At 41.1% G+C, this 27,790-nt stretch overlaps 2 protein-coding genes across 4 annotated transcripts in view; one reads left to right on the forward strand and one right to left on the reverse strand.

Moving 5' to 3' along the window:
- runx2b (RUNX family transcription factor 2b) overlaps positions 1 to 8,113 on the forward strand; it is a 49,741-nt gene extending 41,628 nt beyond the window's left edge. For all 3 annotated transcript variants that reach the window (XM_020603721.1, XM_020603720.1, XM_020603722.1), the window contains 3 exons: positions 834 to 1,001; positions 2,760 to 2,921; positions 5,437 to 8,113. In XM_020603721.1, the coding sequence (XP_020459377.1) occupies positions 834 to 1,001; positions 2,760 to 2,921; positions 5,437 to 5,915 (809 nt within the window). In that variant the 3' untranslated portion in view covers positions 5,916 to 8,113. The remainder of the gene's footprint in view (positions 1 to 833; positions 1,002 to 2,759; positions 2,922 to 5,436) is intronic.
- Positions 8,114 to 15,559: 7,446 nt separating this feature from the next.
- Positions 15,560 to 27,639, reverse strand: clic5b (chloride intracellular channel 5b). Its single transcript, XM_020603751.1, has 6 exons — positions 27,326 to 27,639; positions 19,816 to 19,925; positions 19,599 to 19,724; positions 18,945 to 19,051; positions 18,531 to 18,712; positions 15,560 to 17,116 (listed from the first exon to the last, which is right to left on the reverse strand). Exons 1-6 carry the CDS (start codon positions 27,374 to 27,376, stop codon positions 16,919 to 16,921), a joined length of 774 nt encoding a protein of 257 aa, XP_020459407.1. The 5' UTR covers positions 27,377 to 27,639; the 3' UTR covers positions 15,560 to 16,918.
- Between the last annotated feature and the right edge of the window lie 151 nt (positions 27,640 to 27,790).

Consider the following 27,790-nt stretch of genomic DNA (forward strand, 5'->3'; position numbering starts at 1 on the left):
ACTTTACCGTCTTTACTGGGGAACTTGTGCGAGACTAGACAGAACAGTCACAGACACTGTCATAGCCTTGTGTTTTTGTTATAAAGAACAGTGTGTGCGCAGGCCTCAGTTTTTACTCCACCTTTGCTAAACTATGGTCTACACTTATGTCCCTGGGCAGGTTTTGCTGTGGTTCCCACTACAGGGCCATTAGGCCTGGTGGGAATAGGGATGGGCCAGCTCTGACAGAGGTGGTGGCACATTGTCCTGTGTTTGTGTGTACTATCTATGTGTTTGCAGTGTGCATTTGGTACATTTGAATATTGGAGATGTCTAGAGTTACCAGTCTGAAAGAGCGTTGAGAATAAAATCAGGGATGTAAAAGGCGTGGAGGTATCGGTGGAGGAATGCAGGAAAAGAACAAGCATAATATATTTGGTACAGGTTACAATTCCAGTGGGGATAATGAGGGGATGGTGTGAGAGCTTGTCTTTACCTGAGGAAGAAGCCATAGGTTAAACTTTGAACTTCTCACTCTCTTTTTTGGCCATGCAAGATGATGTGAGATATTTGTTGAAGTCTTAGTTAATGTGCAGGATGTACTGTAACATCCTATTCCCAAAAGACTTCCACAGTATGTTCTCTTCGTACCTTCTCTTTGTTTAACCGCACAAATTATGTTTACCATGTAAGGCATAGTACATAGAAGAAACTAGTCTGACAGCTGACAAACTGGATGCCAAGAGAACAGCAAACAAACAAGAGATCATTAATATGATCTGATATCTAAAGCTGAACTCTGTCTACAACCACTGCAACCCTGTGTTAATAAAATCCCATTTTTGTGTCTGCAGGGCATCGTCAGAAGCTTGAGGACCCTCCCAAGACTGGTCTCTTCTCAGACCGCCTCAGTGAGCTTGAGAGGATGAGGGTAAGGGTCGGCGTTCCCACTCAAGCGCCCCGGCCAACTCTCAACACAGCAGCCAACTCCTTCAACCCACAGGGACAGACACAGATAGCAGGTGAGCACCTGAGCATCAGCTTTTACCTTAGACCCTGACCTCTGGCATTACATGGTTGGGATACTTTAAATTTCTTATCAGGCTTTCATGCTTCTGTTGATATGTGACATCATCTTTTTATGGCCCGGTTCCAGGGATACAAGAATAACATTTACAATATGCACCACCCTTTTCTGAACAGTGACCTAAATAATGCTGCTGAGTATGAAAGCTGAGTCACAAACTGAGAAACATTTACTGTATGTAAGGTGAAATACCAAACCCCTACTGGTGCCACAGTCTGGTGGGACCAGCAGTTTACTGCAAAGAATATATCCGGTGCCGTTTGTTACGTGGCCTCCAAGATCGTCTGTCTTTCTCTGCTCCGTTACTCTATCTATCTACATCCCAGAAGGTAACACCATCTCTCACGGTTCGAACTGGCTGCTACCTGATCACCCACACCTCGGGAGGCTCATCACAGGTCATCATTTAGCTCTCAGCTGCTCTCTGCCATGGCTTTGTAGTGTTATTTAGTGGCTCTTTTGAGGGATGGTTAAAAAGTGTAGCAGCGTGGTGGCAAGTGAAGAGTGTCATACACTGGATTGGACAATAATTTCATGTGCAAAATGCATCTCAAGACAAGATAAGTATTTAGGGTGCCAACCATTTTCAGGCAGACACACCCCCACAGCATTTCATTGATACCATCACTATTATTTCAGTCATTTATCCATTATGTTTAGTTACATTACAACTGCGACCATTAGCTAACTATTTAAACTTTTTCATAGTGTTCAGCTATGTCATCTAACCTATTTATATCTTACTATCTTAACTGTTTACCAACTCTGTTTAGCCTAACTATGGATTAAACTGGATTAAATTAGGGCAGCATGGTGGCTCAGTGGTTAGAGCTGTCGTCTCACAGCAAGAAGGCTCTGGGTCCGGGCCGACTCGGGGCCTTTCTGTGCGGAGTCGGCATGTTCACTCTGTGCCTGTGTGGGCTCTCTCCTCCCACAGTCCAAAGACATGCATCTTAGGTTAACTGGTGACTCTAAGTTGCCCGTAGGAGTGTGTGTGTGGTTGTCTGTCTCTAACCTGTGCAGGGTGTACAACATCAGTCACCCACGACCATATTCATGTTAAGCGGTATAAATAATGGATGGATGGATTAAATTAGTTTACAGTCTTCCCACACATGTCATGCTGCAGATGTACCCCATGGCTGGATATCACCCATATAATGACTCTAAGTCACTACACATTTGTTCACAAATTTGATCATAAATCATAAACCTAGCTCACATAAAATGCAATATCGATCGACTCTCATGCTCTACAGTATATTTGTGTTGCAGCATAGACACACTCAGTGAGCTGTGTGCTGTTCATGGTTGTCTGCTCGTACAGTATGTTTACACCCTGGGTGTGTGCCAGCAAGGCTCTCTATGCCTCAGCTGCAAGCACAATGTTTAATATGGCAAACAGGAAGATCTGCTCTTGGAAGGTAAACATCAGACGTGTCATTACAGAGGATGTTGCATAATGAGCCCAACTGATGCTCACTTCGAAATACGAGCATAGACAAACACTTAATAATGTTGACAGTTTTTATGAATGTTAGCCTATTTGCAACCCATTGAAGCAAAAACGTAGAAATGGCTGATGGGTAATTATTCTTCCTTTCTTTCCCTGTCTGTTTTTCTCTTTATATGTCTTTCTGGGCTATTTTTCTCCTTCCTCCTTTTCCTCCTTTGCTTCTTTTCTCCCCATCAGACCCTCGTCAGTCCCAGTCCTCTCCTCCCTGGTCGTATGAACAGACGTACCCATCCTACCTGAGTCCCATGGCGTCCCCCTCAGTCCACTCCACCACCCCCCTCTCCTCCACCCGAGGCACAGGCCTGCCTGCCATCAGTGACGTACCTAGACGATTGCCAGGTAGAACCACTACTCTGCCACTGTGTGAAACCACCCAGTCTCCTTAGTGCTATCACAACTGCCTAGACAAATAAACCAGATTATTCTTTTTCATATGTGATGGAAGGAGGCAAGTGAGAAGAGAAAGACAGATGGTCACACACATGACTTCACAAAGCAGAAACATAAAGACTTGCTCATCGAATTACAAAAAAAAAAAAAGACTAATACAGCACAGCAAGCTGCTATTAGCTCATTCTGAAGTCTACCCATCTTTCGAAAGAATGGTTTGGATGGCGTTTTTTAAACAGCGGAGGGAAAACGATTGTTTCCTTATTTCTGGTATTCAAGCCTTTGATCCCAGAGGAGTATGGGTAATAACAGGCCCTGGGATAATAACAGACTTGTGATTGACAAATAAAGTGTCTTTATAATGACACACCTTTCTCACAATGCATTCTGGGTAGTAGCATTAGCCAGTCTGTTTGCTGTAGCAGCAGCATCTGCGTTCCAATTTGTCTGTTTTTCCCCTGATGAGAAAACACCGTTAAAAATCCCTCCATGCTGCTAGACAAGTTTCTCCCCGTGCACCTGTTTGACTCTCTGCCATGTGAATTTATATTCGATGCTAACATACTACACCCTCTTTTGTGTGCCTGCCCCAAGCTAGGGTGAGTGATTATGTGACAGGGCCATGTGACTCTGCATTAGAAAGGGTTTAAAATCCAGCCAGCTGCCTTGTCAGCTCTGATTAGTTTGGTCTTTCCGTTCAGCTTTCATCTCAGCAGCGTCAGGCTTTGTTCTCAAAGTTACACACGTGCATCTGCACTCACATAAACACAGGCCAAAACCTTGGCTCCCACCTTTACCCACTTGTGTACATCGAGCGCTTAATGCCTTGTAAGTGATGTGACTACAGGCTCTCAGATCTCTGGAGATCATGTTGACACCTCGCCGAGCTGCGTTGTAACCATATCCAGCCACAAAACATGCCAGCAAGTACAAGCAGAAGCTGATATAGATGCTCCAGTGCAAACTCTGCACCATCCCGCTCCCTCCACGCACACCTTCACACACTCCAGGTCTGGTGTTAAAGTGTTACAGCTGCTAACAAGCAGTTACAAAAGTTCATCACTCAAGTCAAACACACAATTCGGAAGTGATGCTCCAGCGTTTGTAAAAATCCTTTCAAATATTTAGACAATGTTTCACTCTGGTTTCATTTAAACTAATAAAATCCCATCTGGCTCATCATTACAGAGCCTCTGAGCCCTAGAATAGCTCCAAATGTTAAAAGCAGAAGTTTATTGAACAGCACCGGTCACGTGTGAGATCACACTGCTTGTACAGCAAAGACGATCACATTATTTCTATTTGAATCAAACTGATTTTTTGGGAAAGAGGGAGTTTAAAGGCCTTAATTGGCAGCATATGCTATCTGACGCTAGCAACAAACCTGGCTTCTCAATTCCTCGATGCACATAAACACTGCGTCCGCTCCCTCCGCTTTACTGCCACCCCCGTCCTTTCGTAGCAGACATGGTGACACAGAAGACGCCTGGTGATTTATGATAAGAGCGTCATGGCTGGACTAAACCAGTGAGAAGAGACAGCAGGGAGGGGGTGTGAGAGGGGGATGGACTCCTATTCCGCTTAAACTCTGCACCCAGCGCGAAGCTTGCTGCAGCCAGTTAGTGGTTTTTGGGTATATTTTAAAGGATGAAGCAAAAAGAGGAACGAATGGTGAGATGGAGCAGCTCCTTCTTAGCTTGCTCTCCCTCTCTGTCTTGCACACTCGCTCATGCACACACACACTCGTGCACACGCTGGAGCCGATGGGAGGCGAGGAGAGGAGCCACATCAGAGCTCAGCTCTGCCTCATTATGGATCTCATGGAAACTGTTTCTGCTCAAAGTGTTTCCACATGTGCAGCTCCTGATTCATCCCAACCGCTTTTTTATGTGCATACAGTATTCACACACACACACCATTCGCTTACACACATTTGCATATGCAAAAAGAATATGCAAATGTATCACATATGCATTTGCATCCGTAAACAGTTATTGCGGTGCATGTAAACAGGCACAACACACCCTGAAACATAAACGTGTGGAGGCGCAAAACATATTAAGGCATATGTATGTGTTGATAACTTTATCAAAACTGAGGAGTTGAAGTAACAACACCACTGAAGTTGATGAACATACCAGTATTTATTGATAAATCCTTTGTCATATCTGTGCCCACAAAATCTATATGCTAATCCAGTTCCACTGAAGCATATATCTGGCTTGAAATGTCTGATTACGTACAGTTCAGTTTACTACTGTTTTATTTCTCAGGGGATTAATTTGTTAAGCAATTACTCTACAAAAATAAATGTTGAATAGTAAAGTATAAAAAGTCCAAAGTCACGTTTCACTGAGTGAAAACTGGCAAACTGGTGAGAAGTGTAATGGTTTAACAGTATCTGCTGCTCTGTTGATGTCAGAGGATCCTAAAGCAGTGGATGTGTGTATATGTGTGTCTTTAGGTTCTTCTGACCTGAGCCCGTTCCCAGGTCAGTTTGAGCGTCAGTTCCCAGGTCTCTCCTCCCTCACAGAGAGCCGTTTCTCCAGCCCACGGATGCACTACCCAGCCACCTTCACCTACACCCCGCCAGTCACCACGGCCATGTCGCTGGGCAGTGCCCACTACCACACCTACCTTCCCCCACCTTACCCGGGCTCCACCCAGAGCCAGAGCGGACCCTTCCAGACCAGCAGCACACCCTATCTCTACTATGGTGCTTCATCCGGCTCTTACCAGTTCTCCATGGTTCCCGGTGGGGATCGCTCGCCCTCCCGGATGATCCCACCTTGCACTAGCGCCTCCACGGGGACCTCCTTGGTGAACCCCAACCTGCCCAGCCAGCCGGAGGGAGGGGTGGATGGCGACGGGAGCCACAGTAACTCCCCAACTGTTCTCAACCCTGGAGGCCGCATGGATGAAGCTGTCTGGAGGCCATATTGAAGAAAAGCAGGGGGCGGAGATTGGAAGTTGACTGATGTCATGGTTTGAAAGCACAAAACCTTTTTTTATATTGAGAAAGGGATTTTTGAGCTCTCATCAGCAGCCTCTACCTTTTGCTTGGAAATAAAGTTGGAGATCAAAAAAAGACCAGACATGTATAAACTTGTCTTCCTGGAATGTCTTTTGACCAAGGCACAACAAAGGGAGTCATTCTCACAGCAATACTGAGAAAGACAATGTTGGTTTACTAGGCCCAGGTGGATGAGACATTATTTCAGTTATATTATAATCCACAAGCTAAGGGATGCTTCAGCAACATTTGTAAAAGACTGCCTCTTTTGTATAGTATTTGTATTTCATCAAGGCTTTTTGCAGAGCATGTTTTTGTACTACGACAATATCATGATGCAAGTTGAGCACTGAGTAGCAAGTGATGAGAGTGACACATGTTACCTTAAATGGTATGGACCATAAATTTAGCTTTAAACCAGTTAATTTAACTTGTATATTGTGGGTGAGACATTGATGTAGATTGAGACATTTTCTTAGTTTTAACTTATAAAGCCATAAATTATGTATTGTATTTGAAACTTGAGTCAAAGAAGTATAATCTGAATGTTTTTGATGCGTCTATATGACTAAGTTAAAATGATTATTTTTTATTTTTTTGATAGGTAATTTAAGAGAGTGAGGTTTAATGTTTTCTTTTGTAGTACCCAAAGATCTAAATCGTTTCAAATATGAAATGTATTTTTCCAAAGAGTATTGCAACATGTTTCTTCTGGTATAACTTTCACTGTAACTGCTCCACATGTTAAAAGCCCAACATCCTAGCAAGGCGTTGACACACATTTGGCTTGGAATTAAACCTGTGGTATTTATTGAGCAATAACTCGCATTGTGCCTCTTGGCAACATACCATGAAAGAGAGCTTCCAATGGGGGAAAATAGTTATCCATTCCATCAGGGGAAATTCTGCTTGATTTCTTTAGTTTGTTTAGTCTGTCATGCAGACAGATCCGTGTGTGTTTTCTTCTCCAAGTAAGAAATGGTACATTTAAGGACAAATTGACAGGTAGCGTAGCCAAAAGATGATTATGGTGGAGACACACCTAGAAGTGCAATCCAGAGCAGCAGGTAAGACTTTAACGTTCAGTTATTTTGTTATAGATGAATGCCTCAGGACTGGAATAATTCTCGGATGATCCCACAGGTTTACTAAATCTGCATGTTTTTGTGTTTTTTACATATCCAGCCCAGATGAATGCTTTGTCAAGATTATAGCGAAAAACATGCCAACACCATTATAGCTTTCATAATTTGTGCAAAAGCTAGCTTTGAAAAGTGTGTCTTAGTGTGTGATGCACACAGGTACTTTGTTGTTGCATTTGCCCCTTTCTCTTGGAGTCTTGAAAAGGAGATACCACGGTTAGAGACAAGAGGCTGTGACATTCCTTCAGATGTATATTTCATTTCTAGTTTTTGCTTTTGTTGACATGTTTTACCAAATCCATTTGTATCATCCTCATTAACCAGTGTCAACAATCAAAAATAATATGGCACCAAGATGAGCTGGAGGTGTGATATTTTTAAATTTGAAATTACTCTGAGATCTTTTTTTTTAAAGTGGTGGAGTAAAAGAATAAAAGCACAAAAACTAAATGATCGGATTCAGCTGCTGGCAGCAAACATATGGGAGACTTGTGTATGTTTTGTTTCATAAAGCACTTGGTTTTTTTTTATTTTTTATATCTAGCAGCACTTGCAGCTGACTGGAGTCATCAGTGCACACATACAAAATGGATGACACTTAGCCAAACAAGCCATTTACACTGAATCTGATCTCACAAGTCAGTTCACATTTGTTTGAAAAAAAGAAGTTTTAAACATTTTGTACAATATGATATTCAGTGCATGGGGGTAATATAATAACCTAATTTGAAAAAGCTGAGAAAAACACAACCTTGTCCAAAGAGCAGACTTTTCTTTGAAAACTTGCAATGCAGTGCTTCTTTTCCAATCTCTGTAGAGGATGTTCTGTAGCTCCGGTATGTAACTTTTTCAAATATTTTTGTTGCAGAAATCTGCTCCAAAGCTTGTCTTAATGTGCAGAGGTGCTGTGGAGGCATCCCTAGACCCAGACTCATTGAACAGCACTGGCAGCAGTGCGGAGATATTAGCTTCTAAAAGGTTTTGAGCAGGACTGACCTCTCTAACCAATCAGAGATTTTCAGTTATTTCTGCTTGATTTACTGTAATTTCATAAGGACAAATATCTGAAGAGCTGGACAGAGCGTGGCGGAGCATGATGGGTGGAGTAGAGTGGATTGATTTGGAGCTTCATGCTACCTCTATCTTAAATTACATACTGTAGCTTTAAGTGAGTGAGGCCTGTTCAGTGCTTCATTACATTGTCCCTACTGCTTCAGCCCAAACAAGAAGTATTTTTGCTGTTTCAGTGTAACATAAGAAAGCAAATAATAACTGTTGTGATTTGATAGCCTTTTTCCAATTACACATGTATGCAATTTCTCCACAGTGACTACATGGATGCACATCTGTTGCAGTTTATTTAAAATTCTTTCTTTCCAATGTTTGAAGAGGAAACGGTCCTTAAAAAATGTTTACACATCAACACAGCACTGACATCCCATTCTGTCCCCATCTGCTTTTGTTTGTGCTGTTTTCTTTTTTCCCCTCAGAAAGTGAGAGGTTCATCCTTGTCTTTCCTTTGGTAAAATGTTGCTTACAAACTGTCATCAAAGACCTTGTATTATTTAATGATCAACATGTATGATATCCAGGAACTGCGCTTATGTAAAATTGACTTGTTACGTCTATTGTTATACTTCTTCTCGCGTAAACACTTGTCAGGAAAATTAAACTAAGGGAGAATCCATTAGATTTTACATGTACATTTCATAAAGATCATCAAGTGAGATTTTATTTTTAAGGAAGAACCATACCTGACAACAGTGAGTGAAATTGGCATTGTGACTGTACATTTTGTTTATTTTAAGAATAAAATAGGAATTTTGTAACTTATTTTTTCTTCTTAATCTCCTCTTTCCACTGTTCCCCTCAAATGAAAATTGTATGTATGTTGCTTTTGCAGATTTTGACGCTACAGAGTTGTTTTCATATTTATTTGCTTGAGCAGACATAGACCCTCAAGTCTCACATAAATAGACTTCCAACTTGACTCGCAACTTGCACCTAATTGATTCCAGACTTGACTCAGACTCTTGAATAATGACTTGTGTGAAAATTAAGAGTCTTTAAGAACTTCTATGCAGTGAAAAGTTTGTTTTTTGACAATCCTCTGTAATGATTTTCATCTTTGTAACAAAACATAGTAGTTGAGGCTAACATGTTTACTTCACTGGACTCCGTTCAGGGTGTTTCTGGCTCATGATTAAGCTACTTGCTAAACAGAAAACCTGTTAGCGTGCATGTGGTGTTGACAATGTTACTAGTTAGACACTTACGGTTATACAGTTGGCAGTTTATTAGGTACAGCAAGCTGAAATGAATGCAGTCTATGACAACACCCTTGTAATAAATCTTCCTTTCCTGGCAGCTGAAATGTTGACACTTTATTCACACTGTTTTGGTACTGATTGAACTGTCTGATCATTTTGGAGGCTGTAGTTTGCGCTGCTGTTGAACTGTAGGCTATTGTGTTACACAGAGAGCTGATTCTGTTATGCAGCCTAGCCTCAGAGATATAAATGGGATGGACAAAATACTAAAAACACCTTAAAACAAGACAGTACGACAGCAGCGCAAACTCCATCCTCGAAAATGTGCACATAGTTGTATCAATACCTCTCTGAGGAACACAAACCGAACATTATCATGAAGGAGGATCTATTGCAGGCCTGCATTAGTTTTAGCCAGGTGTACCTAATAAACTGAAAACTCAGTGTATTGTGTCATATCACAGGGTTGATAAAACTAAGAGACATAAGTAAACGTTTTGCACTCTGCCCCCAGTTTGCTTTGGAAGCAGATAACATCTGTATTGGATTCAGTTTCCATATTTATCTACAGGTTCACGAGCTCAGACCAGCACAGTATTAACCCACTTATTAGTTAATAGGCTGGACATAATTAAAAATGACAAATATTTTATTGGACTGGGCTTTGAATTGGAAACAGAGATTTGAGACTTGACTTGGACTCTAGCTCAAAGACTTCAGACTTGACTCTGACTTGCATTTTGTGACTCGTGAACATCTCTGCGTTAAGGGGGAAAGTGTCTTCTTTGCTCACTACAGATGCATAGGTACAGAAAACAACGGGAAGCTAATAGTGGCCCAACTTGCAAAATGTGTGATATGGAGAATGTAAACGTATGAAATGAACCATATTTACATTTTGACATTTTCAGTGAGGGAGAACGGGAAGCTCTGAAGGTTTTTAAGCAAGTAATTTTTCTTTAATTTAAACTAAAAAATCTTTTTAGTCTAGAGCGCATCCACCATCAATTTCCCTGTCTGCTGAATGTCCATTTAGATATAAAAGACCACTGCTGAGTACACTCTTAACTCTCCAAGAAACATTAAGCAGTGTCATCAATCGTTTAATCTCCTTTGAAACAGTTAAGAAGCAGATCTCTGAGTATGTGGTGCATAAGAAACACATTTAGCGGTGTCATCTCTGGTCTGCCGCTCCGTCTGCACCAACATTGTCTTTGGACTGGAACGAAGGCAGGCTGGGGCCCCGGCATCCTCAGCCAGACTACTACTGCCACTGCCACTGCCATGGCTTCAATTCAAAAGTACACTGGGAAACCGGAGAGATGGAAACAAGGAGAACCAGGGAAGCTGTTTTACATTATTCCAAGACATAATAGAGCCAATCTAAGTGTACGCGCACACACATACACACAGTATAAGAGCTACACCATCCCATGTGTTTTTTTAAGGTTCAGATTGGGAATGTTCTTGGGATTTCCCTGAATATAGATTGCATGGAAAAGGCTCCTGCTGGTTTCAGGTTCACATTCTCAGCGTTCTCAGCCATGTCCAGCAATTATAATAATGAACTCTGGAGGAGCAACGGGACCCAGACACCCAGATAAATTAGCATAATGTCCTGCATGCTCAACAGAGACCTCAGGACTCAGGCAGACACATATAGGTGGGTTTGGTGTACAGTTTTTGTCCCTGTTAAATTTGGTGGTGGAACATGATGCCAGCATTGATAAACCCTTGATTTTATACCAGGATGTAAGTAGTTTTATAGCAACAGCAGCACAAAGCAGACTGTACTCTCTTTATATTATGCAATAAACAGAGAGGGATACAAACAGGAATTTATGAGGAGACTAAACTGCTCCATTCAGATGACTCACAAACACACACAGAGCCCAATACAAACCATTTACTTGACCTCTACAAATGTTTCAGAAGAGCAGCTCAGGCGGGAAGTGATCCTCAAGGGTCCCATACCACACACAGAACTCTATATCTCTGTTTCCATCTCCACTAACAGGGCTGAGGGTTGTGTGTGTGTCTGTGTGTGTAGCTTTTCAGCCCTTAAACAGGAATCCATCCAGCTTGAGTTCTCATTTAGGCCAGAGATAAACTCAGGGCCCCTGCTCTACAGTTTGTGTGTCCACTTACTGTTGAATCAGCGTGACATTCTGACCTTCTTGAACCTCTTTTACCTGGTGTCATGTGAGTTTAACAAATAGAAATGGAGTCAGGTTAAATGTATCAGCCCATGCCCACTATAAAGTACACAAAACTGAACTTAATTCGATCTGATAGTAATTGAGTAACTCCCCCTCCCAGTCCAGGGGAGTTTCAGTAACTGTGTACTTTGGTGCACTCTAGTGGCTTCTTTTTTTTTTTAATCTACCCTTAGGGACCAGGGTGAGTCGCCCACCCATGTGGCTGGTGTTCCATACAGCCAGAGGCAGGCTGGATGTGGCCAAACTAGCGCTTATTATGTTACTGGTGCTGCTACTAAAGTCCCAACACATTTTGTCTCACTGGACATGAGGTTGCACAAGCGCTTGTGCTCTGTAAATGAATGCCAGATATGAACATTTCTTCACCCTCACAGACAGGGGGATTGTAAATGATGACTTGTCTTTTGACCTGTAATAAAAGAAATGATCAGTTGGTGGGACAGCTGTATCCAGGCAGCAGCCCAGAACCTCCCAGACATGTTAGGTTGTAATGCAACCTGACATCCTGTACCAGAAGCCATTCATCACTAGATTAAAGCATGCCTGTATCTTTAGTCTGCTTTGGAAACATTGGATTCTTTAAAACAAATTGCTGCTAGGTAAAATGCAGCTCAGATAAAAGCACACTTACAAAGCTTAAAATGCCTCCATTTAATGAGTTCTGCCAGTTCAGATTATGTAATCTGACACTGGCCACACTGGCCTGAAAAAAATAAATAAATAAAGGAAGAATTACTGTGAAAATGTGAGTGTCAGGACCATGGACAGCGACCAAACACACAAACAAAAGGCCTCTTTGTCCAAGGCCTTTGCTTCATGTCAGTGTTTCAAATTATACACCACCTCAACTGTCAAAAAATGGCAAACTGTTGCAGCGCAACTGAGTGTACAGGACATAAGACAGGGTAAACCTCAGCTCTGTGCCAAATATTCATGCAAAACAGAAGTTTTCCATATGGGTTTTAGCCAGGCAATACAATTTTAAAAATTTGGGAAGGGGCCCCATCTTCATCTGAAACCAAGCATGAAGGAGCTCTACATATTCTTTCTGTCAGATGAAGGGCTGTTAGAACTATCAGGTGAGTGTTAATTGAGAACTAACTGGTAATTCGAAAAGGCCGCACAAATCCAGGTTCACTTGTGATTGACATACAACCCTGGTGACATTTAGATCATGTTGGCGCTTTTTGGAAAATCCACCACACGACCATAGCCGTGTGGGGATGCCAGGAGAAAAGGAGGATGAAGGATGCCCGCCATCGTGTCTGGTTCTGCTTTAGCCATCCTCTCAGTCTCCAAGGATCGTAACTCGTGTTAGAGGCGAGCTTTATGGTTTCTGACTACTGGAAAATAAAATGCTGCATGTTTCCTGCAGTCGAGGTGATGATTTACAACTATGAATGATAAAGTGAGCAGCCGCCTGACAGTGCGGATATGCTGAGGATACAGACATGTCCGACATGTGGATGTGAGTGCGGTCGTATAGCCAGTGTGGTTATATGCATTGGAGCACAGCACAGAGGGAAAAGTTCTGGCTCACTAGACCGTATTAGTACCTGACATCATCATCTCACATAATTAGCACAGCGTCCACATCCTTCTCCAACGACCATGGATTATTTCATGTGGTTCACAAATGGAACTGAAAACTTAACCAGCAAATCTAACCAAGCGCACAAATACACCCTGGGCCACGCTGTCTGCAGACTTCAACAACTCCTCTCCAAAAAGCCAATCAGATATGTTTATTGTTACCTTCGGTCTAAATTTGGGCCTGATTATTTAAATGCATGGAAAAATGTCTTGATCACCTGGCTCCAACAGGCCGTGACAGGCCTGTCCCAACCTCCACAGGCCTCCTCAACTGATCTAACCCAGGGACCAGTATGTGCCAAAAACCCTCTCTGCTGAGGTCGTCAGTCTTGCTCCGAAACCGCAGGCGTGCGCCAGGCAGATCAATAATCCCCATCAAGCTTCACCACAAGTCAATCAAACTTCGAAGGGCAGGCGAGCGGGGGAGTGTTGGGAGACCTGCTGAGAATTTGAGACCATCTAAGTTGTTCTCTGTGTCAGAGTGGAAGGGATGAGGACTCGTCTTCCACAGCCCTGTCTCTCTAAACGTGAGCTTCTGTTATGACATGGTTCATCTGATCTGATTAGACACTTCCCTCTCAGGCCTGACACACCTCAGCTCTCATCTTGTCATGTGTCAGTCACCACCCCACAAGAGGAACCACGGTTGTTAGTGAATGGAAGGAGTATGTCAGTGGCAAAAGAGCGTCATCTCACTGTCGTTCTGAAGATGTCTTCAGAATCCTCAAGAAGGATAAGAAAAATTGTTCCATCTGCTGTGCAATAAAAACTTTTTCCAAGTTGTGTCCTGTTTCCTATGTAGCTATGACAAATGTGCTTGTGCATTTTGTACAACAAAAACAACACTGACAAAGAGAATTATAACTGACAGAACAGTTTAATTGTGGTTGATTTTGTACAAATTGAACAAGGGCACAACTTTTCCATGTACCATCTTTCTTTGGAATTAAAAATCTTTTTTTCTTGTGTAGCAGGCAACATTTGTTTTTCAGCCACATGGCTATAGGAGCTTTTGAGGACTGCAGAAACACCTTCAAACCGCATTAAATGTTGTTAAAACATCCTTTTGGGTTTATTTTAAAGATTCAGATATTTATTATCGAGATGCTTAGGTTTGTGATAACACATAAGAGGTACAGAACAGGCTTAATTCTGGTCGAAGTGAACAAGGGGAAACCGTTTGAGATAACACAACAAATAAAGCCCTTTCCTCTACTACTGTGGTTTAAAAACTTGGATAATACAAGGTAGGGCAGGGGAAGAGAAAACCAAACTTCACCTCAGACTGAAACATATGCATCTGTCTCCTGGGTACAATAACTATGTTAAGCTGCAGCTAAATTTGACTTGTTCTTGCAAGGGGCATTGAGGTCCATATGGCAGTATTTCTTAAACTATGGGTCTGGCCCTTAATTGGATCACAGGTCTGTTTCTGGTAGGTCCTCACACGTCAAACACACCAGTTTGTTTTAATCAGCTCAGGTCTCAAAGCAAGACTCAGTTTACACAATTTATGCCTGAGCTCAAAAGGTTTACTAAACCTGGCTATAAATGTGTGCTGTGTGTGAGTCCCTGTCAGCCTATTCAGTCTACGGTGGCCGAGCCAAGGCCAGTGACGGGTAGATCCACTGGGAGTGTAATAACAGATTAATGTGGCGTGCCAGGCCCCATGACCAGACGTGTTTGACGTTAATGCTCCACTGTATATTATCCAGCTTGCAGAAATGTTGAATGTGAGCAATGGGATCCAAGGACAGGGATGTTTAGGTACTAATTACCAAACAGCAAGGCACAAGTCTCTCTCCATATTTCCTTACTCCTGTGGAAACACTAGGCAGGCTCCATTTATTTTCTTTGACTGTTGTTTCTGGCACGGCCGCGTCTCAGTAAACACCATTCGCCCACCATTGTAAATCCGACAGGCGCAGATCTTTCAAGTTAGACTCCTTTGAGGAAAAATGGAGACAGATCGGATGGCGGTGCTCGGGTTTTCCATCTTAATGAGAGAGTGGAGAAGAGGGATGGCGTTTGATCCCTGGCATGGAAGCCTCTATTTAAGCCTGTCAACGGTCATCACTCTCTCTCTCTCTATCCCCCTTTCTCTCTCTGTTCTGGATGGAGAAACAGACCTGCACCGCTGGATTTGATCAGCTCAGTCAGACACACTTAACCCTTTTCAGGACCAGGATCCAGGCCCCACCAGCACCTTTGCCACAGTATTACTATAATAGATCACTCACCCATCACTTCATGGCAACTTCTAACTATCAATGGTGACTGATCACCTAAAAAAGAAAAGGCAGAAGCAGATTTGTGAAAATATTATTTTATTTGTAGAGCGTTGCAAAGAGCAAGCCAAGTCATCATGCTCCAATTTCATATCATATGTTTGTCCAAACCACACAAGAGCCTTAAGGTTCTTCAAGGAAACCTTGCTATTGTTGCAACCTGACACCAGGCCAAAGATGATAAGCCCCAAGGCAATTTCCATCCTCTGTGTGGACAATGAAGCTTTTGAACTTAAACTTTCAGAGCCTGTTGAGGTTGATAGACTCCTCAGCACAGAGGAAATGTCTCTCTGATGAAGGGCTGGAGGGCAGGGCTCCTGGCCATTGTGGACCTGGCCTGGAAGACGCTTTTCATCGCAGCACTAATGGCTCTACCTAATCAGGCTTGATTGGGACTGCTAAGTAAATACGCTCTCCATTCATAATATCATGTAACTCAAGACAAAATCAATACCTAGAATGAGCACTAATAGCTAGAGGCAAAACAAATGTCTCTGGCTGTAATACATTTTTCAGAATAATTCTATAAGTGACATTGGCATGGCGTTTCAGTGCTTCAAAATAAAGGCACATACAGTAGTTGAGGCTTTTCCATATCTTAAAAATAGGCTGCATATATCAAATTTAATTACCTTTTAAAACTGATTCATGCATGCAAACAATTCAGAAACAAGCTTTGTTCTAAGCTATTGATGCCTTGATCAGCTCATTTTTGTTCTTTTGAACTATCATTGAGTATATTGACATTTTTAATATCACGCTTTTAGAAGCTGCCATAAATCTAAGATAAGTATAAGCTTGAGGGAACACAACTACAGCAATGCCTACAGTAAGGAATCAAAGTCAAAATGGATCTGCCCATTGCAAACAGTTTAGAACATCAGTCACAGATGAATCAAGGTGTCTCCCCAGTACCAGAACTTTATAATAAACAGTGGAGTCAGACTAGACCTCTGTGGGCTTAGGAATAAATAAAGTGAACAACCTTAACATTAGCAGCTAGTAAAATGTTTGTCCGTGTGGGCAGCAGGAGTATCCATGAAAGAGAGCTTTGTGTTATGAGAAATAAATACAGACACAATCACGAGTGAGCAAAAAGCGTTAGCTCAGAATTTTTACAGCAGCAAAATTTAAATCTGGACTCAAGATTGTGAATTAAGTTAAATGTACTTGATTTATCTTTTGTGCCACTTTAGTTTCACAGTGTCTGTTTCTGTAATTGCGTTACCATATACATTATGTAATGAACCTCTGAAGTCTCACATCTGGAGCAGTAAAGCATCTGTGACATCTAACTCATTCACTACAACAGAGAAAAACTTCATTTTCCTGAAAATGCCACTGAAGAAGAATCAAAAGAAGAGTCACGTGTATGTTTATAGGTGATTTTTTTTTATGTGTGTGTGGTGTGCGCTGCTACTCTATTTTGTTTGAGCTCGGGTCAGCTGACGAGTTGACGAGGCCAGTTTCCTCGCCACATCTTTGTAGGCCATCTCGATCTCCTCATCCGCAGCACAGGTGTTGGTGAACTCATCATGTGTGTAGGCGTTTTTCAGATACCGCCACACACCCGTCATGTCTGCGGGGATATCGTAGTTGCGGTACTTCTTAGCAACAACCTAGGAGAGGAGGCACAGCTGTCACTTTAGTGTCAACTGAAGATAAACTTGATTTATAATGTCATCTGATGACATCAAATATCCACCCTTTGGCTGTCAGATGTTATTAATGTGCTATGTTCAGTGCATTCCAGGAGGTTTGATGAGCTGTTGCAGTTTTGTACTAAGCTATTCTATCCCATATCAGTGTTGTAGTACTCAAGTCTGACTCGAGTCCTGATTTTCAGGACTTGTGCACTGATGACTTGGACTTTGACTCAGACTCAAGAATTGACTGCATTCAGACTCACAAGATAGAGACGAGGACTTTGACTCTTTCTCTTTTTTTTGTAATAAGCCATAATAATTTGGCATAAAATACTGACACAGATATTCACACTGTTCACTTCTAAGTAGTGTGTGTGTGTGTGCCTGTGCTTACAAGCGCATTTGTTTGGCTATTGTGTCACACACAGTAAGTAAAGCTCCTTTAAAAAGTGGTGAGAGCTGTGTCAGTTGTGTTTCATGTAGACCTTGATGACTCAGACTCAGGTAGTGGGGAATCGACTTTGATTCAAACACTGGGGACTCGGGATTCAAGGTTTAGTAACTCAACTGCAACACTGCACCCAACCTGCCTAATGTTTGTTTATTTTATCTGTATTTTACCAGGAAGACAAGCCCAAATAATAATAGTAGGAAAATGCAGTTTTCTCCAGATCTGTAAAAATTTTAGGTACATTAAAAAGCAACCGCCTGAAAGAGCACAGCTGGTAACCACCAGATCAGCTAATAATTGTAAGAATATACATTTAGCAGTCCTGCTGTGTGTTTTCTAAGCTTCATATGTTCAAATAAAAGAGCAGTATAACGTGATGACTTTATCCAGAGAGAAGGAGAGGGACATGGAAGCTATGAAAGAGTGAAATGCTATAAATTACTGTGCTTTGCTTGATTAAGATTAACTTAAAAAAGACAGTGTCTACTCGCACTAGTTGCTCTATGCTATAAACCATAGCAGTACTTGTCAGTGGAGAACTCTACTATTTCTGCTTGGTCTTTTTTGTGTATGGACAAAGGAAGAAGCCATTTATTTTGATTATGAGAGGTCGACAGCCAAGCCTGGTTTTTAGTGAACTATCCTCAACATTCACCCTGTAGTCAACATTTTGCCTTCCAAAGAGATGAATAAGATTATTATAAGACCTAATAGACCCAGGGATGTGATGCATAACCATAACTTTGTAAGGAGGATGTTAACTGGGATTTTAATTTATTTTGGATGGTTATTTTTACAGATTTATGACAAGATATAGTTTTGTGTTGTTTCTATGGATGTCATGGAATGAAACTCTTAAATTTAACTTCAAATAGCCCCAAACATGAGTATATCATGTCACCAAAATTCTGTATTTTCTTCAGATACACTCCTTACTTTGACTATGTGCAGTTTAGGCAGCAGATTGCAGTCTGCAAGAGTGAACTCATTCCCATCCAGGAAGCACCGGTTGGAGCCTTTCTCTTCCTCCATGCTGTCTGCATCAATCTCTTCTGGCAATGCGCTGTTAAGGTAGTCATCCAACTTCTTCAGGGCCTTTGTTAAACCTTTCTCTAGGACTAAATACACAAATCACACACAGAAACACATCAAGAATGGGAAGCTGAAACTGACACAACCTGTGCAGCGACACCATCACTAGATGGCAGCACAGCAAAATATCTGAGTAAGAGCGAGCAAGCCTCAAATACTGTACTCTGCTACTACCTAGTGGAGGAATATAATAATGGCTGTCTTAGATTTTCTCCATCTTGTTCAGTGAGTATAAATGGCACAAAATGAGCAGCCCACCAGCATTGGCCTCTGATTTGGTGTTCTTGATGAAAGCTGAGAACTTGGCGAAGATATCATTTCCAGCTGTGTTGGACTCTTTGTGTTTGGCGGACAGTTTGGGATACCTGAGCAAATGGGGGACAGAGGTAGGAGACACAGTCAGACCAAACCATCTGGATAGCATTAACACCTGGACTGCAGTTCAGCTCAGACTGAAAACATGTTACACACACACTTAGTTGGCCGCCTGCCCCTTATGCTTTCTCACACTAAAGTCCATTTATAATTTAAAAGACTTTACAGGCAATAAAAAGACAGATTAAGTTAATCTGACATGTTTCTCTGCAACTGCTCACACACTGTCTGACTTTTTCTTTGAATGGCAATAATTAGAAAACAACACACCTATCTTGCTTTTCCTAATAGTACACAAAAGTGGTGGCTGTTGCTATTATTTGTTAATAAAGTGTGCAAGTACCCGAGCCAAACATAGTCATTCACCACCAACATCAGTCTTCATCATATACACCACTCTATCACTAAAATGTTTCCTGTGCTTTCAACTGTGTTTCTAAGGTAAAATAAATCTAGCCAAAAGCAACATGTGTGTATAGTCACTGGTATAGTCTGATACTATAAACTACATATTGTAAAACTTTCCAGCTGAATTACTTTGGGGGACAGAGCATTTCCTCAATAAACTCTTCGATTTTGTTGATATCAGTCTTGACCTCTCCATTGAAGGTCAGGAAAGGAGGGTGAGTCCCTGGGGCTAGGTTGTGTAGATCTGCTGGCTTCCTAAAGAGGATACAAAAAAGAAGTATGTTGTAAGGAAGCCATATAGTAGGTGTGCTTTTTGTGTTGAGAGCTTCCATCTCTGATTCCTAACCTCTTGAGGTCGACAGTGGTGACGTTGAACACGACTCCTTTGAGCCAAAGGATCATGAAGAGCCGTTGGGAGAAAGGACAGTTTCCAATGCTTTCCCCATCACTGCCTGCCTGTACAACACATGATGACAGAGCACAAGTCAGAGTGATGAAATACCACATACAGTGGGTAGACAGCTATTAGTAGAAATGCAATCCAATACAACAACAGAAACAGCTATGTTATGGCAGTTGACCATAGATTTGAATCAACTCTGACGTATTTTCAACAAAACTGAGCATTACGTATCTTACAAACATTCACTAGTATTTCATTCAAGTTTACAGTACTGTAAAATTTTCTGTTATTGCCTCTTATTGTGTTCTTCTAAAACTCAGCTCTTTTCATCTTTGTAGAACATGTTTTTCAGATCTGTGATGCTTCGTCACAAGGTTATATCACAATTAAATCCATATTTAGATTAGGTGACTGTTATCATGACTATTAACTGTTATCTTGCTATTTGCCTGGTAAAGTTGTTAAGATAATCATCATTGGTTGTATTAAGGTAAACACTGCGCAAACACATGGAGTAAATGTGTCAACCTTAAATCTCTGTAACAGACTTAAGATAAGGGCAGAGTCAAACCAAATCTACATTCTGGGAATCTGCCCACATATTTCTAATAGGATGTTTGAGAGTTAATGTGCATGCTCCTGTTCAGGCAATAAGCATATTCACTTCCTGTTTACTGAGTCTGCAGTGTGTTGTGTGGCTACCAGATAGTTTACAGATTAAGCTTACTAATATCTAGGTTTATCTGAATATTAGCTAGTTTTGGAGTCACAGCATACACCTGCACTACTTAAGAACCTGTGTTACAGATAGTGATGGCCGAACAAGGCTCCACGAAGCTTCGAACCCTTTTGGACCATTGTATTGAAAATTGGTTCACTACTGGAAGCGTCATTCATTGAGCACGTGGGTGACATCTACTGGCACAGTGGCTGTTGTACAGCCTTGCAAAGGTGACGCTGATGCACTTTGCATGTGCACTGTGAGCTTTGTTGTACTGTGGAAATTATTTAAATGAAGCTGAACTCTAACTTCATTTACACGTGTCTGTCATTTTTCTTCCTTGCCTTATAAAGTATCTTAAATGAAATGCTGACCAAGTAATTGATCCTAAGAATTTGAAATGGATTTATAATTACTGATCCCAAATTACACACTGGACAAAGCAAATATTTACAGGGTTCAATGCTGCACTTTAGACTAGGACTATATTCTTCTGCTGCTAATATGCTGTTGACCTGATTAGATCCTACACATCTTTATTGTTATCTGTTCATATTCTTATATTGACTGTACAATTCTTGTGTTATTTATGTAAATAATGTGCCTTTTAAGCTGAGAGCTGCTGAGAGAAATTTCGTTGTGCTATGCGTAACGACAATAAAGATTCTTGACTTGACTAATTTCCAAATTTAACTTGCTATTTTATGTCAGCTACTTAAGACAGTAGCTTAGTTGAGAGCAGTGGCTTCCCCCTCTTCCTCTCTTTCTTCCTCTCGCTCGGAATGTTGCATGTTCAGGTATTCCTCTGCCTGCTTTAGTGATAATGGTGTCTGTAATAAATGCCAGATGCTATAGCAGCATTGGAGGCGAGGCTTAGGAATTGGAAGCCTCCTAAACGTAGCTAGTGATGGTCCTCTGACACCCGAGGCTCCGACACATGCTTGCTCATGAAGCAATGGTATTGAACCACTGTGCCAAGGCATATTTCGGTCACGTGACTAGTGACGTTCGAAGCAGTTGAGTGCCTCGGACATCATACAAATCAGCTGATTGGTTCAGTTTGTCATGTGAATCACTGGGATAGACCGGGGACAGGATATCCCTATTTAGGGATATCCTGTCGACCTGCTCTGCTTTGTTGCTGTTGTTGCAGTTAGTTGCTTTGACAGTTAGTAGTGTTGTGACAGATTGAGTATTTAGTGGAGAATCACTGTAGATAAAGAGATAGATCAATAGATAGATAGATAGTAAGTTAGAGAGAAATAGATCAATTAGTTACATAGTTAGATAACACTAGATATCGTTACATAGATAGTCCTAAATAAGGTTAGATATAGAGGTTACAGGGGGCTGAAGTCAAGAAGGTACAGGAGTTTAAGTATTTGGGGTCAACAGTCCAGTGTGATGGGGAGTTTAGGAAAGAGGTGAAGAGGTGAGTGCAGGCAGGTTGGAGTGGGTGGAGAAAGGTGTCAGGAGTGTTGTGTGACAGAAGAGTGGCAGCAAGAATCAAAGGAAAGGTGTACAAGACAGTAGTGAGACCAGCTATGCTGTATGGGTTAGAGACTGTAGCAGTGAGGAAAAGACAAGAGGCAGAGGTGGAGGTAGCAGAGATGAGGATGTTGAGGTTCTCTTTAGGAGGGAACAGGATGGACAGGATTAGGAATGAGCACATCAGAGGGACAGCTCAGGTCGGCTGTTTTGGGGACAAGGTCAGAGAGGCCAGATTGAGATGGTTTGGACATGTGCAGAGGAGGGATAGTGGTTATATTGGTAGAAGGATGTTGGAGATGGAGCTGCCAGGCAAGAGGTCAAGAGGAAGGCCAAAGAGGAGATATATGGATGTGCTAAAAGAGGACATGAAGTTAATTGGGGTGAGAGTAGAGGATACCGAGGATAGAGTTAGGTGGAAACAGATGATTCACTAGAGAGAGAGAGAGAGAGACAGAGAATACATTAGCTATCTAGCTAGATATACATATCTAGATATCTAGATAACAGTTGCACAAACACACCCTCTTTACCCACATACCCATGAACCTCTTTACCAATGAACCCCAAAACAAACTTTGCCAAAGTCCATACTATAATCTGTATTTGCACCAGCCCCATGTGAAAATGACATCTGTCTGAATTTGTAGAGCACATCTCATGAATGTAGCAGCACCATTTAAATGTTTCATAACACAAAATATATAAGTGAGGAGCATATAGGGTTACACTCAGACGTGCCACATAAGAAACATGGTCTTCAACATGTGTCCATGTTTATTTCATATTTTACTGTGTCAGCTTGAAACCATCCAACCATGTAGTGTAGTGGAACAGGAATGTGCATGGAGAATCAAATCTCAAAAAATCCATGAACCAATAAGCGACATGTCTTGATTGCACTTCATTTTATTGACCACTAGATGTCCTACTTGAAATCTTTGAGTGGGCTTGTAATTTTGCCAAAACAATGTCGGACCCCTGCCCAGTCTGACCAGTGATGACATGTTTAGCCGCATCCGTCACTCAACCGCTGGCTGTCTAGGTGGTGTCCAGAAAATTATGTGGGCTTCATAGACAATTGGAAAACATTTTGGGGAAACCTGGTATAATTAAGACTACTGCTTTATAGAACAAAAAAACAGGACAATCAAACGTGGACTACTAAATAGCAGATCTCCTTAGTGAATGATTTGATAAGTGAACAACACATTGATTTATTTTGTCTTATTGAAACCTGGTTACAGCAGGAAGAATATGTCAGTCTAAATCCACCTCACTTAGTCAAAGTAACTGTCACATCCCTCAAAGCCGAGGTGGAGGTGTGGCAGTGATCTTCTGCTCAAGCCTAGTAATCAACCCTAGACCTAAACATAGTTCTAACTCTTTTGAAAGCTTTACTCTGAGTGTCTCACACCCAAACTGGAAAACTCAAAGGCAGTTCTGCTTTATATTATATTCTCAGACTTTCTGTCTGATTTAGTGCTTAGTACAGCTAAAATAATCATAGTGGATGACTTTAATATTCATGTAGATGCTGACAATGACAGCTTCATTGGTAGTGCTTTGTGTGACATTAGCAGTAACCAGAGCATTCTAGTCAATTGCCAGATTTACCCATTAGTCAGCTAACGCTCGTTTTGCATTGGAGGCTGCTTTTTGTACAGGTTGTCACAACCAGGCTTCCATAGTTTACATAGTTTTTAAGAAATGGGATGCAATGTGAGGGGCAAAGAGAAAAAGTGTATTATTATGTGACTTTGTTTTGAGTCTAGACTGAAAATAAATTAGGTAGAGTAGCTTTAAGTATTTTATTGAGAAAATGCTCTTAGTTATATCCCACCACTATTTATACTTTTTGACTTTGAGATTTAAACTTATGGTTTTGAAACAGGTTCACCAATGGCTCCAGCATTTTTCTTTTACATAAAACCATCAACTGAGAGAAGAACAAATAAGAGTTACTAGTTTTTGTCTTGACAGCAATGCTACAGATAGAATCATTTCCTTTCCATCTTATACAGTACCTGTATACAGTGCATATGTAGCAGCATGCATGGATACAAAGCAGAGCACTAATAGTGACACTTGATCCACTGGCCCAGCTAAATTATGCATAATGATTCCATCACCTGGTTCGTAGGCCACCAGAGCACAGAGTGCAGAGTCGGCCCGCAGTCACAGAGAGATCCAGCAGGAAAAATACATGCAGGATGAGCAGACATTTGAGAGAAGTAGGAGTTAGTCAGCCTCATTTAATGTAGTCATGATTTGGAAATTAAATGTATTATGTGTAACTTCATTATTATTGTGTTTAATGGAAGGGTTTTGAAATGGCTATTATTACAGATGGCATAGATGATGCACCAGTAATCACCTTACAATCAATGATACTACACTGAAGGGGAAAACGTTTTGCCACTGAAACCACATGCCCAGCTCTACACACCCAGCAAAGACCAGAAAACAGAGGTGATGGTCTAAAAGTAGCCGAGCCAACTGCCAACTGTATGTACACCACTGATGCTCTCAGTGCTGTCATACTGCCTGAGCGCACGTGGTGCTTCTGTCTGTGCATTGTTCTAGGTGGCTAGGTTCAGCGGCACGGCAGTAACACAATACACAGCCGCTGATAATAGTCAATCAACATCTAGAACACGGAGGACAAAAGCTGTCATGCACAGCTGGGGTCAGTAGACCTGAGAAACATGAGTGCATGTGGCTTCTGAGTGATCCGATGATGAGGTGGTGCATGGAGGCAAATGTTACTTCAAATGGCCCAAATATATATATTATAACTGGGGTTTGTTTTTTGTTTTTTTGCTTTGTCTTTTTAATGAGGACAAATGATATGTTATTACCAAGGCAGTTTAGATGAAACAGCGCCTTATATTTCATTCAGTGAGACTGTCTTGAATTTTTTAACACCGCAATTCTTGGTTATTAACCCTTTTACCTTGCCTGCATAAATGCATTCTCTTTCAGTTAACAAAATATACATATATATATTTAGGGTTAGAGTAAATTATATGTAGTTTCAATACAGCATGCAGGTGTAAAGCACTTTAAGAACGCTATTCAGAGGCTTTTTTTCTATTAAATTGAATTTAACTGTACAATTTGCCCACAAGTACTATGTTCTCTGAATGCCTGAGCTTTATCACAGTATGCCACTACTGAAAATTAAGAGTATTAAAATGCATTAACCTCTGATTTTAATCTCATATTATTTCAGCAACCTTTACAAATACTGTAGGCAAAGACTTAATGTGCTTTACTCAACAGCCTCATTATACAGTAGATGAACAGAGGGAACACTTAAAGGTAATTTAGTGTTGTACTTTAATCAGGTTAGAGGACTCCAAAGAGCAAATATGAATGTCGCAGTAAAAGGCTTTTTTCTCAAGTATAAATCAAATCCCCAAAATGTTGCAGCCCTTCCTTACCATAATGCAACCAATCTCGCTGCCTGCTCAACACCCACATGTTTCAATCTCCACACCCAAGATAACTAGAACAAAAAGTGTTAAGATTCATCTCTGCAGACCACAGAAGGTCCCAAAATAACCCCAAAACATTCAGAAACTGTGTCATGTGATCACAAATGGACTGTACAGTAAAAAAAAGGAGGGCATTAAAGAAACCCCAACCATGCTGTCCATCTAGGTCACATCCCAAATGGCAGCATGAGGAAAAAATGATTTCAGGTTTGCAACTACTATGGAAGCCAGCCAAACTCTGCACTTAACACATTTCATATAAAGTCCAAAGTGAGTTTGAGTTCATTAAGAATAGCATTTGCTGAAAAAGTGAAAGCTTGGACTCTCTAACTAACTGTAAGACAAAAGACAAATGTTTAGACTTGAAATATAATGTTTTAAGTGTTCAGATGCGTCACTAAGTAAAGTCACAATACTACACTGTAAAAATGCTCCACTACAAGTAAACATCCTGCATTAAAAGATTACTAAAGTTAAAGCATGTACTGTAAGTATTATCAGCAAAAATGTACTTGAAGTATCAAAAGTAAAAGTACTCATTAAGCTGAAAAATAGTCTGTGTCAGCATTTTATGTTATTAGTATTTCTGGTGCACTGATGCATTTGTAATTTATGTTTGTAGTGTTACTGTCCCCACATAGCTCTGAAACAGCTTTTCATGAGTTAGAAAAGTTGTCAGCTTTTTGACAAGGCATTTTTCAGCTAATCCAAGTTTTTTTTTTTTTCCATAATAGTTTATTTAGCCTAAGATGTAGGAGAGTTTGTTTAAGGGGGCACAATTCCTCAGTCTGTCAGAATTAAAAATTCAATTTCAGAATGACCAAATTCAAGGATACAAGACTCCACTGGACTGGAAAGGTAACTATAGCTGTCAGATAAATGTAGTGGAGTAAAAGAATAAAGCTGCATAAAAAGGAATTACTCGTGTAATGACTAAACAGTATGAATACTCTTGTAAATGGGAGACTCCAAGTAAATTTGCAAGCATTTCTAAAAACACATTTGTACTTCATGTACTCCATTACATTCCACCACTGATGAAGCAGCAGAAGAGCATTGAATAAGAAGACTTTATGATGCAAGTCGACTGTGTTGTTAGTGTCTGTGAACCTGAAGTTACCAAGCTGACTGGTTTCCTAGGAGGTGGATTGGCTGGAAATTAATGTGCTGCATCCAGGCAACACATTAACTTTTCCACCTGCTTCCACTTCACCTGCCTCAGGTATATTCATCTAACTCTAACATTTCTCTGGGGGCCTTAAATGCATTTAATTATCAAGAACAAAACAACTGTGGTACATCTGCAGCACTGAATGTGGCACTTCCAAACCTGTACTCGGGTGATAATCTGGAAAACCTATTGATCAGTGAATACCTGTGCAAAAATAATTAAAAAATAAATTCTTGAGAACAGAAATACTTTAACAAGGTATAAGTGAAAGAAAAACAATCCTTGGTTTCCAAGAGAATGAGCTCACCACACACTGTGAAATCAAGGCTAAAAATGGTGTCTTAGTCAATTACACCATGCAAACCTTCCTGTAAAAAGGTCTGAAATCCTGTTCTACCATCAACAAGCAACTTCAGTATCACTGTCACACCAATCCTGGGTCAACACAGACCACAGTGTGCCTGTGCTGCTGTAACCCTACCTCTACTATTAGATTACAGGAACTGTCCACAACACATAGTAATGCTACAAACTTACATTTTAGAAAATACTGTAGTCATAGTTTTGTCTTACCTTGACAAAAAGTTCAATATCAGGGTCTCTGCCTTGGCCATTTGTGGACATGATGCCTAGTTTTGACTGTTACCTGTGTTATTTTAGTCCTTTTTCTTATCCTTGGAGCCCTACATCCTCCAGAAAATGATGAAAAACCCAGATATCTTCTTTGATACTATCCTGTCTCTGACACCTGAAGAACCGTGTCTTGGTTCAGCTCTCCTTGAGTTTCTTCTCCCTGATTCAGGACTTCCACCACCTTTTGGGCCAGTGTAGATGATTTTCTCCCTAGTTTATGTCCTGCACGTGAGGCTGAGCGTTGGCCCAGGTCGCAGTTAGAGCCCTGTGTTCTGATTTAGACACAAATGGACAGCAGAACTAGTTCTCACTGACACCAAGTAGAAAACAGTTGTCAGTCTAAACCAGGGGGTGGAGCCTCAACTCTCTTCCCACCACTGCCACCAAACTCCCCTGTAACCCACA

This window comes from Monopterus albus, unplaced genomic scaffold, assembly GCF_001952655.1.
Source record: "Monopterus albus unplaced genomic scaffold, M_albus_1.0 scaffold62.1, whole genome shotgun sequence".
Lineage (NCBI taxonomy): Eukaryota > Metazoa > Chordata > Actinopteri > Synbranchiformes > Synbranchidae > Monopterus > Monopterus albus.